General features: G+C 35.8%; 1 protein-coding gene and 1 long non-coding RNA gene across 2 annotated transcripts in view; one reads left to right on the forward strand and one right to left on the reverse strand.

Annotated features, from left to right (window-relative positions):
• Nucleotides 1–6,243, forward strand: part of C16H8orf34 (chromosome 16 C8orf34 homolog) — a 386,725-nt gene extending 380,482 nt beyond the window's left edge. Inside the window, exon 13 of the mRNA XM_032316157.1 lies at nt 6,161–6,243. Within this exon, the coding sequence (XP_032172048.1) occupies nt 6,161–6,243 (83 nt within the window). The remainder of the gene's footprint in view (nt 1–6,160) is intronic.
• Nucleotides 6,244–6,352: 109 nt separating this feature from the next.
• Nucleotides 6,353–13,016, reverse strand: part of LOC116575057 — a 35,319-nt gene continuing 28,655 nt past the window's right edge. Inside the window, exons 3-4 of the long non-coding RNA XR_004279578.1 lie at nt 9,522–9,654; nt 6,353–8,477 (exon numbers count right to left, since the gene is read on the reverse strand). This is a non-coding gene — a long non-coding RNA (uncharacterized LOC116575057). The remainder of the gene's footprint in view (nt 8,478–9,521; nt 9,655–13,016) is intronic.

Raw genomic sequence — 13,016 nt, forward strand, 5'->3', positions numbered from 1 at the left:
TTCCATAATGGATGGATACCTTTAGAGGAACATATCCCCAAATTCCATGCTCATTTCTGTTTATTTTCTTATTCTCCCCAATATTGACCATTTAATACCTTATTATTTTGATGGATCCCTGATGCTTTAGCTGAATAAGTTACCCAACCAAACTTGGATATTAAATTTCTTACTTCAATGTATTTCAGTAAATGTGGGCAAAATCTGAACATTTTCAGATAATTGCATTTAGTTTCCAAAAACTAAGAAAACATTTCTTCTTCATTGCTTTAATTTGTGCCATAGTGCCAGACACATAGTATATGCTTGCTAAATATTAGTAAATTCTAAGTTTTGGCTAAGCATATATCATATAAAATGGTTTCTCTTTGAGCAGAAAGAAAGAAAGAGGACAATTTATTTTCTAAACCACGGAACTTGTCTCTTGCTTCTTATTAGGTTTTCTACTTACCTTTACTGATTCTTTTTAAAATGACATTATTTGTTCCCAGACACTTGCACGTTCTTACTGTGACTGACTAATGGACTCACTTTTTTATTGTGAGCATACACATGTGTGATTTAATTATCTCAATGGAAGGCTACTTTTCTCTTTCTAGATGTTATGATGAAGTGGGAAAAAATAAGGAGTTGGAAGACCATAAGATCTTTCTCCATCCCTGTGCTCCCCAGGCTAGTAAATTGCAGAGAATGGGTTGATACGCAGGTTCATCTACAATTGCTTGGTTCTCAGAAATTGACTATCAGAGGTACATTAACTTCTTGGGAGTAAAAGAGAATGCTTTCCTTTAAGATTCTGTGCCAGATAATTTTTGCTATTTACTTGCTAAACAGGAATAATCTGTCTTGACTTTTGAAGCTACAGTTCCTTTTTCTGATTTTCTTAATTTTCTATGGCTTTTGCATTCAGCTTGATGCTTCTAAAATGACTTGGCACTAGCAGAGAAGAGAAGGATTTTATAGTCCTACCTTGGGGCCAAAGGAGTAACCTCTCCCATGGCTGGTTCATGGATGGTATGAGTATCTTATGCATTGTTCTTATGTATTCTCCCAGGCTGGAAGATTTCATCTCATTTCTACTCACTGGGGTTCTTGCAGCCATACCATCGTTGATCCCAACCTACCTTATTATTTCACTCTCTTCTTTCCTCTTATTTCAAACTTAAGTTCTTATCTACCTCATACTAAAGGAAAAAAAAAAAATCAAAGAAGAAACTCTTTCCTCCAGATGATGTTATATTTCCGCTGTCTGAGCTAGACTGAAAGTTGACCGGCATAGTCTTCTAAAAGGTGGAATAAAAGCCGAAATATATTTGTTACTAGGATCTGACAGGAAATCCTGGCCTGAAGATAGGCATTGTAGCTGAAGAAACTAGTTGTGTAGGCATAATAAAGAAGGCATATAAAGATAGAAGAGGAGTTCTAAGCACAGAACCTCAAAAATGTGGCATAATAAATCTTTTCACTGAGACAGTTGGTATATTCTCTAATGGATATATGAATTAGAAAAAATTGTCACATAGGCTAACATAAAATAGAATTATAAAGTCTATTTGAGTAATTAGAATTTTATCATTCTGTTTCTCCTTAAAGCCTACTATGAGTCATTTACATTTTAAGGCTTATATAGAAACACATGTATCTTCAAAAGAAGAGAAAATGGGAGAGAACTTATTAAATTTTTGATGGTATGTGCTATGTAGTATTTCGTTTAATCCTAACAACTTAATATATAGATGATACTACTCTGGTTTTATAAACTCAGATCTGTTAAATATCCTTTCCCAAGGATACACAATTAATAAGTGCAGTCTACATTCTAGCTCAGTCCAAGGCCATATGTTCTACTCTAAGAATGTCATTCCATCTCTATAAGCTAAAAATAGGAGGGGGAGGGAGAATGTGTATATAGATAGTATCAAGAGAGGAATTATTTCACTGAGTGCAGGCTTGTATAATAAAGAAAACACTATAGAGCATGAAAATAAGAAAAAGTGACATTAAAGAAACATGCAGTAATACATTTGGTAGAAAAATCTGCTTTTAATATAAACTTCAACTTGATTTAGTTAAATTTACACTATGTTCCAAATTGTTATCTACATACAAAGTCATCCAGAAAATTAAGGGAGGCATACATGATAAACATTAAAAATTAAAGCTTTGACAGAATAAAATAAATAACATTTAGTAATTACACTAAGCATGTTTTAAATCCCATAGTTAGATATTAAAAATACAACAACTGTTCAAAGCAGGCTGCCAAATTTCTTCAAAATGAGTTGTTATGAAATGTTGACTAAATATACCAAAACTATATATCAACTTCAGTATAATTAAACATTCTTCAGACCAACAACATGGCTTTCCTTATATTCTTAAACATATGTTATATGTGACTTTCTCCTTCATATTAGGACAAAAGGATTATCCATTTGTTAACATTTAAAATAATTTTCAGAAAGTTTCTACTAGTCATTCAAGACTTCACAATTTATAAGTTGCTTCCACGTATTTAATCTCCAAAATTAACCTATTAGGGAAAATTTATTCTTAATGCTCCTGTTTGACATTGTAAGTATTCAACACATTTATTTAATAAATATTTATATATTCACTATTGATTATTTAATAAATATTTACTGAATGAATTGAATGAATGAAGTTCATTTAGTTCATTTTGTTTAAGTGACCTTTGAAGGTGACTTGAGAAATGGCCAAGGCTGAGTCTCTACCTTCTGATTATTCAGGGAGGCCACAATGTCTAGAAACATACACATAAATATGTAATAAGTAGTTTATCAGTCTACACAACAAAACATGATATGTTCAATGACATTTCATATGTTCTGGGTGTTCTTCCTCTGTTGTAATGATAATTTAATCAGAGTTGCAATGAACATAGAGCATTAATGCAGCATTTAAATCTATCCCTACATATGCATTTGTGATCACTGCCTCAGGTGATTTGTGTTGCTGTTTTTCACTGAATATATCTGTACCTATAGCATTCAAGAAGAAAGTAAGCAGGTTCTAATCTGCAAACAAAAATATTACCTTTATTTCTAGACTTTATGACTACTCTCTCGTTTGCTTTTTCTTCCCCCAACCAAAAGCACTTCATTTCTTAATCCCCTTAAGTAATAATGGGCCATCCCTAGTGTAAGCAGTCCTGCTTCACAGAGAGAAACAGTGTAAGGCTGGACACGTACATCAGCTGCCACACAAGAGCGAGTGTTATGCCAAAGTTCAATTCAGAAACTTGAGATCAGTTAATTTTGTCTTTTATTTCTATTATCTTTGGCCACTTTGCCTTGCTCCACTGACCCTACCAAAATAAAGTCTCTTCATATGTTTGTTTTCTTAAGCACTGTGGCTATATTTCCCAGATCTTTCCACTGTGCCCTATGGAACTGGAATTTTATTTGCAAACTGATTGTCCACCAGTGCTATTCAAAGAACACTCTTCATGCACCCTCCCTTTCTTTTACCTTATTTGAAATGGTTCCTAGAAAATACTGCTACCCTTATAACCTTTAGCAGGAGAAGCTGCTCCTTCTTCCGTTTCCTTTTTTTTTTTAAAGATTTTATTTATTTATTTGTCAGAGAGAGAGAGAGAGAGTGCGCGCACAAACTGGGGGCATGACAGGCAGAGGGAGAAGCAGCTTCCCCCATGAGCAAGGAGCCCAATGAAGGGCTAGATCCCAGGACCCTGGAATCATGACCTGAGCCAAAGGCAGATGCCCAACTGACTGAGCCACCCAGGCATCCCTGCTCCCTCTTTCAGTTGCCAGATGTCAAGTATCATGAGGTAGCATTAACATTCTACTTGAAATTCTCCTCCTTTTTTGGTTCACCCATTTGTCTGGCTGTCCTGTTTCTTTCCTTGTCATGATAATCTTACTGATAATTCCTAATCTTTTATGTGGGGTTTTTACATTTGATTCATTGCTTTTGTCTCTGCCCCAATCTTACCATTAGAAAAACTTAATTGCTACTTGGGAGACTTATCCAGTTGCTCTACTATTACAATTTTTTGGCCCTCTCAAATGTAGTGATCATCTAAGGTAATTTTTTTTTTTTGGTCAAATGTGGAATAGCATCCAATTCTAAAATCTTAGATTACTGTAATACATTCTCTGTACCAAACCTCCTGCCCTTGAGATTACCTATTTCCTGCTAAACTTACACTTCCATCTGGTTTTGTACCTAGAAACCTCACTACTTTTTCTTCAAGTGTATCCAACCACAGCTGGCTTCATCCTTCACCCAAAGTCCATGTTACACAGAGCAGTGATACACAAAGTGTGGTTTACAAACCAGCCTCACAAGCATTAGCATCAGGATCTCTTTGGAAATGGAAAGAAACACAATTTCCTTGGATCCCTCTCCATAACCGCTAAGTCAGAAACTCTAATAGTGAAGTCTGGGCAACCTGTGTTTTACAAAACCCTCCAGATGCTTCTAATACACTTAAAATTTGAGAGCCACTAATGCGGAGCATTAATTCAATTGCTCTCTTGCAAGCATCTTTAATATCTTTGGATGGTAAAAAAACATTTAAATATGAATGCATCATTATTTCATTCAAAACCCTTCCATGTGTAAGATTTCTAAAGGTTTATCAAGTTCTCCATCCATACAATCATCACTTTCAGTCCAAATTTTTTTGTAGTTCCTATTTATCGAAATTTGAATACTGTAAAATTATCAAATATCTACTAAATGATTCTTGCAAAGGTGTTTCCCTTTTAACCACCCTCTGAGGGCCATACTGAGCAAACTTGTACAGAGTCATGTATATAAGAATGGGGGGAATCAGAATTTGAACTCAGGTCTGAGTACAAAACCCACACTTTTTCAAATTTTGTTGCTGAATTATGTGAAACAGCATTTGCACTGATATGTGTCTTAGACTCTAGTTGAAAAAGAATTTACCAATGGATCACTACAGATTTTTAAAAAATGAGCTGTATGAAAATCTAATATCAAATAACTTTGATAAATATCCAGTTACAGTTTTATTTAGTACATTTATTTAACTTTGATAAATACCAAGTTACATAAGACTTCTAAGAGCCTTTATTTAATATGCTTGTGTGTATGTTGATTCTGCAAAAGGCAAATATAGTGTGTTGCTGTCCAAAATTATTTTTTTAAGATTTTATTTATTTATTTATTTATTTATTTATTTGATGGAGAGAGAGAGAGTGAGAGGGAAAACAAGCAGGGAGAGGAGCAAAGGGAGAGGGAGAAGAAGGCTCCTTGCTGAGCAAGGAGCCTGATGCCGGACTTGATCCCAGCACCCTTGGATCATGACCTGAGCTGAAGGCAGACACTTAACCAACTGAACCACTCAAGCATCCCTGTCCAAAATTCTTTGAGCAAGGAGCCATTTTTTGTGAATCAATCATATTAACACCATGCAGGACTAGCATGCCAAGATCTGCTTTGGAGGACTTGGACTTAATCTATTTCCCTTCTCTTCAAGATATGTGGAATTGCTTATCTCCCTTGATCTCTTTAGTTCTGCTTTTATCCTCCACTCTACTTTGCCATTCTTTTAACCTAGAATATTGCTCTCTTTGTCTCACTGTTCTTCTGCCTCAGGGATGCATTCAGAGGAATTACATTTAGCATGTAATGTTACATGCCAGGCATTATGAATAAAGTATCTATGTATTTATATGTACTACTTTTATAGATACCATAATAATTTTGTGATGATGACATGAAATTGCAAATAGGATAGCATCACCATTCTGTGATGTATATATATATCCAATCCTGACTAGGTTGTGTTAGGGTAGCCACCTGAACTGTGTTACTTTCTTTCCTAACCCATGCTGGACATAAGAATTATGAATATGATTCATGTGAGGTCTTCTTAAAGTCCACATATATATTCATAACACCAGTTGGAGGGCATTTTGCCTATATTTTATTTAAAATTCAGCAGATATTTGAATTGAAAATGACTGCAGTATGGATAAGGATATACACACTATTAAGCAGTTAACTTATATGTAATTCCAGCTCACTATATACTCTAAGTGTAGTTTTTTTTATATTAATTTCAATTAATCTGCTAAGGAATTATGTTTAATAGATTTCTTTTTTCCTGGTCCAGCATATTATCTCTTTTTCTTTCACTGCGCAGGTTCTGCTGATCTTCTCCTTTGTGTTCCATGCTCTTCTTGTCCTACCCTGGTCTACTCTGGTATGTTTGCTCAGGGCATTTAATATCAATGTCAGGTAATTATGGGTACTATCCACAACTGCTCCAAGTTCAGATTTTTTTAAAGCATAGTTCACATAATCTCTAGCAAGAAACAGAGTTCCCTCCTATTCTGCATAATGTTTCCTTTCTCTTTTTGTTATGTTCTATGGATCTCAGGCTTCTCATTGAGTCTGTATTCTCCCATGCTGAGGAAGTGGGGTGGGAATTTAAGTCCCTTCCCCTTGTCAGGAAAATCATTTTTAGGTAGAACTGAGATGAAGACATATTCCCCCAATGTGTGAAGATCATGGACTTTATGACACCATTAAATGTATCTTAGAGATACAGAATCTCAGAACAATTTTACATCCATGGACATGAGACTAATATAAACTGGATATTAATATAAATAATTCATAGTTTCTTCTCCCAAGTGTGTTACAGAGAGAAGCAAAAGGTTGAGTCTGTCCTTAGCACTCAGAGAATCACAGAATATCAAAATTAGAAAGAATTTTAGAACCTCTACTTCTCTTCTGATCTAATGTTGATTTCTTCTCTACTGTGCCCCTACAAAATAGACATTCAATCTTACATCAATATCTTGAGTAGTGGGAAATATACTACCCCCTATGGTTGCTCATTAACCTAATAATTCTATATTAACAAATCACCTAAAGAAATAATTTCTGCAATGCCTCTACTGTGTTGTTTCCAGAATATTATGTTCATTGCACATGTTTTATAATAAAACAAAAAAGTTTTATATTAAAACATGGAAAACATGTGAAAAGCTGTGAACAAGCCAATGACCAATAAAAGAGAATTGATTTAAAAAGTATAGCATCTATATAATGGAATACTGTATATCTTATGAAGGATGAGATTTATATTCACTGGATAAATACATGTATTTATACCGATAGTAACTGGATCCATCTATCTGTGTATCTATAGTCTGATGTGGAAATATTCTAATAATAATGTTACAATAAAAAGTAAGTTATAAAACAGTATATTAAATAAGTTCATTTTTATCATATACAATGCATAAACACACACATGATCATATATTTACATCTTTAGAATACTGTCTGGATGGTTACAAACAAATATGTCTTGAAAAGATATCTGCATCCCCATGTTCTGTGCCCTATTTACAATAGCCAAGATATGGAAAAAACATCAGTGCCCATCAACAGATAAATGGATAAAGAACCATAAAGAATGAACTTTTGCCATTTGCAACTACACGGATGAAACTTGAGGATATTTTGCTGATTGAAATCAGTCAGAGAAAAACAAATAACATCTTCTCTCACTTATATGTGGAATCTAAACAAAAACAAAAACCAAGCTCATAGGTATGGAAAACAGATTGGTGTTAGCCAGAGGCAGGGATTGGGCAAATAGGTGAAGGTGATCAAAAAGCACAAACTTCCCATCATGAAATAAATAAGTCATGGGGATGTAACATACAGTATGATGACAAAAGCAGACAAGTAAGCAAACAGTATTGCCCAAGTTGTATAAAATTTTTAAAACCTACTTCAGGTGAGGTTATTCTCTTTTTTTTGCCCCCAAATTTGAATCCTTGTAGCTGCCTTCTTTCTGGTTCTTTCTGTATCACGGACAGAAACTTTCTCTCTCTTCCTCTACCATCGTAGAACACACAGATCATGCTGTTCTTTTCTTTAGTCCTTCACGTGTTCTTTGTATAAGATGCACGTATATGGCCCTTCTGTCCAAGAGATCTAAATAAGTAAATCATTCATTTGATGCATATTTAATAAAGACCTATGACTATGCCAGAGAATAACATGTCACTATCATATGTGACATAAGCTTACTAAATGATGAAGTCATACATTTAACATGATTTACATAAAACACTGCAGATTATCCTTATGTAACCAGGGTGAGATAGGTGCATGCAGCCGAGAATTCTACCTTGAATTATGGTCAAAGAACCTAGAGAAAGCGATATTGATGAGTAAGTCCTAAAGGAGTAGGAGTTAGTTAGATAAAGGAGTTAGCTGGGATTGGTTGGGGTAAATAAAGTATTCCAGATAAGGGAAAATACGTGCGACAATAACTGGATTCCCTTCTTTCCTCTTTTTCTCCCTTTCTCCTCTCTCTCTTTCCTGCCATACAAAAACTTATTGAGCAAACACCATGTGCAAAATATTCTTTCAGGTCCTATACATAAGTTGGAGATTGATATTTTCCTTTCAAAGTATTCGTGGTCTAGTAGATGAATCTGAAATATTAAATATAACAAATTATATTAATATATTAATCATATATTTAATACAAATATTAAATATAACAAAACAGGAAAAAAACAGATAAAATATTCTAGAAGCATGTATCTTTCCATTTGCCATCATAATCATATTACTCTAGGAAAAAAATAAAGGAATTCTTTTCAATCAAGCAGTATGGGCACATAGTTCCAGTGCTGAAGTAAGGCTATAGCCTGATTTATCTTATGCCACACTAGTTTCCTAAATTCAGTTTTCATAATTCCTTCCAAGATAGTAATTGTATACATGCCTTGCAAATATTTCTCATTGGCTATATTTCTCCCTTGGCTCCCTCCTACAGGAAGGGGGGGAAGCAAGTCTTTTTCAACAGTCCAAGGTATCTGTAGAATATCTACTTCTAATTAAATATACAAAAAGGGTTTATACAGATACCAGAAATTGACATCCTGACAGCCAAGTACAGTTGATAGTGGTTGTACCCTAGGGTCAGTGCCATTGTAACAGTTCATACAGAGTACAGGAAAGCATTAAGGTCCCAAACTTTCTTCTTAATATGTTTCATTGTAGATGTATTATTAAGCACATTTTCTTTTGTTTTGTTTCTCTCCTACAGGTCTGTGAAGCAGGCAGAAGTTGCAGGTGGTCCTTAAAGAAATTGCAATTATTCAAATCCTTATGTATAGTTCTAATTTTATTTACTATGTGTAATAATTTAGAGAATGGTTATTTTTATAATATCAATAATAAACAAGTACTCTTATAACCAGGGGGTGCCTAAATGTGTAATCAGAGAACACTAACCTTGGCAAAGGATTCTGGGGTGGTCAGGATGTTTGCTGCCTTTTGACATGGTTAGTGTCTTGGGTTTAGATTCCTTTGTACCTAGTTATTAAGATTACTATTTGATACATTAAATATTGCCTGATTCAAATAACTTTGCTTAAAATTTTTCTGTATTTTAACTTGTGTAGGGTTTTCTACTTCTTATATTTTTATAATAATTTCTCATTTTTTAGATGAATAAACATTATACTTACCCACATGTGCCATGCCATTCAGCTCCCTCTGGGAGTTAGCTGTTTGGTATCATCACCTGCTATGTGTGTTCTGTGCAGCAGCAAGAGACATACTCTCTACCACTGCTCCCTCCTATGATTATCTTCCCTGTTCCTATCAAAACAAATAATTGAAATGTTAATTCAATAAAGCAGATCAATAAGGAATGAAATGCATGCCCAAAGCATATGCAAATGAAAATTGTTTGACCATTTATCCAATTACTGAACCCAATTAAGGTTATCCATTTTGCATTTGATATATGCTCGCTTTTGGAATATATTATGCGTTGATGCTAAGTGAATGGATCTAAGTAAATCTATTGAGTATCTTATTGTCTGTTTTATCTTCTTTGTCTTAATCTAAGTTTGTTTACTGGACCTTTAAGGCATATGGTTAAATTATAAAATTGCCTGTATTACTGTCAAAGAAACAATATTAAAGACCAGAACATGGCTAAAGAATAAACAAAGAAATTCTGATTGTATGAATGACATTATACTCCTAAATCAAATAATACAATAAATTTTCTTACAGTAACACATTCATGTGTATAGAAATTTGAGACTAATTTTCATAAAATTTATTATTTTTTATGGGTAGAAACAAAGGCTTAGAAAATAGTGTATTTTTGGGCACCTGGGTGGCTCAGTGGGTTAAGCCTCTACCTTTGGCACAGGTCATGATCTCAGGGTCTGGGATCGAGTCCCAGGTCAATCGAGTCCCACATCAGACTCTGCTCGGCAGGGAGCCTGCTTCCTCCTCTCTCTCTGCCTGTCTGCCTCTCTGTCTACTTGTGATATATGTCAAATAAATAAATAAAATAAAAAATAAATAAAAAAAGAGTAAGCTTGTGTGACCAGAACCTTCCTCTATTTAAAAGTTCTTATGATAAAAAAAATCTTCAAAAATATTCAATTGTGGATCCAAATGTTTCCTCTATTAGGAATAGTCTTTCTTTAAAACATGCCATCCCTAATGCTTTCATCTGTACTGTATTTCCTCCAACCTTCACTTGGTCAGTATTTGCCTCTTGCCCACAGACATTTTCCTGGAGATAGTCACTCTCCTAAGCGCCACACCAACCTCAGGAATCAGATCCACCAGGATATCAGAGTGTATGTTGCTGACAATGCTACCAAAGACATACAAATCTAGACACTAATTAAAGTAGTAAGGATAGATTTTAATCAGTAATAAACTATTGCAATAGAGTTTCCAGCATGAACTGAACTCAACTTCAATTTGTGCAGAGGTGACAGCATGTTTCAAAGGAAGAGAGAGGCGGTAAGAATGAGATTTACCAGAGCTTGAGGAGAGTCAGGGAAATGGAAATTTACAAAAAATAGGAAGGGTGTTCATGTGAAACTCATTTGAGTTTGCTTATTGAAGTCGGACTTCTGTTCTTCCACAGAGACTGGGAGGCAGGGGCTCTATCTTCAGATGTTGGCGGGAACAAACAGTAAATTCTTTTGGCAGCCTTGCACTTTCCTAGGAAGGAACTTAAGGGTGGCTACAACCATCATCCTGGAGATTCTGCTTTGACTATTAGAAAATACGTTTGTGTTTGTTCATATCTTCTAATGTGGGAGTGAGTTGGGGTGGATGCCATAGTTTGGGCTCAGAGTCTGCAGTTTTTGTAGGCCAAGGTTGAGGCCTGGTCAAGAAGAGGGCACAGGGGAGCCAAGCTAGAGTTTGGTCAAGAAGGGAATCTTGATCAATGACAGCCACACACACACACACACACACACACACACACACACACGCACACTACAGTCTCTGCCCTGTCTTCTTTGTCAACTGCTATAATCACTTTTGGAGTCCAAGGACAGAGGCCAAGGCCAATAAGCAGCTAGATCCCAAATCAGGAGATTTTTCCAAGTTGCTTTTCTATCTCCTCTTTCAAATGTCATACATGAACTCTGAATCTCTTGGTACTCACCTTGACTCCCATTACTCATTTTGTCCTGCCCTTCCTTCCTTCTTTCCTTCCTTCCTTCCATCCCTCCTTCCTCTTCTTTCTTTCTTTCTTCTTCTCACAACCCTCCCCCTCTCCCCCCTCTTCTCTACCTCCTCCCCCACCCTCCTCCTCCTTCTTCTTCTTCTTGTTCTTCTTCTTCCTCTTCTTCATTTGTGTTTCTCAACACAGCTCCAGAATTATTGCCACGGTATGGCTTGAAATCCCCACACAAAAAGTGCTTCTAGAAAGGATCCTCACATTCCCCACTTTAAGACCACTACTATGGACAGATGGCATTTGACTCCAACCCATGCCATGACTTCAGAGTGTCCCTTCCTGATAACACCTGCGTCTGGACATGGAAACTAGACCCTTATGCTCAAAGATATCATAGATTAGTGGGACAAATATACATATATACAGATAATTTAATGTACAATGATGAAAATATCTATAAGCTAGACTACTATGGGAACACAAAAGAGCAGTTGGGAACCCATCTGAGATCTGGACTTGGATGAGAATGAGTTGTCAGGGGAGCAGAAAGTCAAAGAAGATTCTGGGGAGGAGGTAATACCTCAGCTGGATCCTGAAAGATGAGATAAAGTCAACTGAGCAACAAAAGCAAATAAGAGCATTTTGGTGTGAGCAATAGAATGAACCCAGTATAGAAGTCTGAGTGGGCAGAGTGTGCATGGAAATAACAACAAATGCATACACATACAGTATGATAGATGTGCCAGAGCATGTACAGTAGGATATGATGTGACAGTTGGTGGGGCAGAGAAGTTGGCGTGGATGCATCTAGGAAAAACCACATGTTCCATTCAGGGGTCTTCATGTCTTGTTCTTCATCAGGATCACAGATACTTAATCCTACTCTCTGGGATTAAGATTCACTTGGTTTGAGGTAGACCCCAGTATATTGAAAAGCTTTTTATTTGATGCTAATGAATAGCCAAGGGTGAGAGCCATTGCCGAAGAGAGTTACTAAGGATTTTCAGCAGTAGAGAGTAGAGCGACACTGACAGATAGATGTTAGGATAGCTTGCTCTAGCAGCTGTAGAGAACAGCAGAAGTAGGAGACATGAGGAATGGGCAAACCTAGAAATGATGAAACCAGTTAGAAAGTTGTTGCAGGAGTTAAAAAAAATAATAAAGTCTTACTTATACTTATTAAGACAAAAGGAAATTCAGGGTCTTACTGTAGCTGGTATACTCTGAAATCAAGGGAGCAGACAGAATCAAAACCTATTTGAGGACTAGAATTGTCAGCTTTTATGGAATTATTACACATACATAGAAGAGGACAATAAAGTATTATCAAGAATGCATCCCAGGTGTATGGCTTAGGTGTGGGGGTGGCTATAAGACAATAAAGGGAGCAATAGGGAGATCTGTTATTGGAAATGATAGCTACAGTTTAGATAAGTTGAAGAGCAACTGCCTATTTGATCTGAAATGTCCAGAACATATTGAGGCCAAGTGCAAGGCTGAAGAAGCAGATTTGTCATTC

This window comes from Mustela erminea, chromosome 16 (assembly GCF_009829155.1).
Source record: "Mustela erminea isolate mMusErm1 chromosome 16, mMusErm1.Pri, whole genome shotgun sequence".
NCBI lineage: Eukaryota > Metazoa > Chordata > Mammalia > Carnivora > Mustelidae > Mustela > Mustela erminea.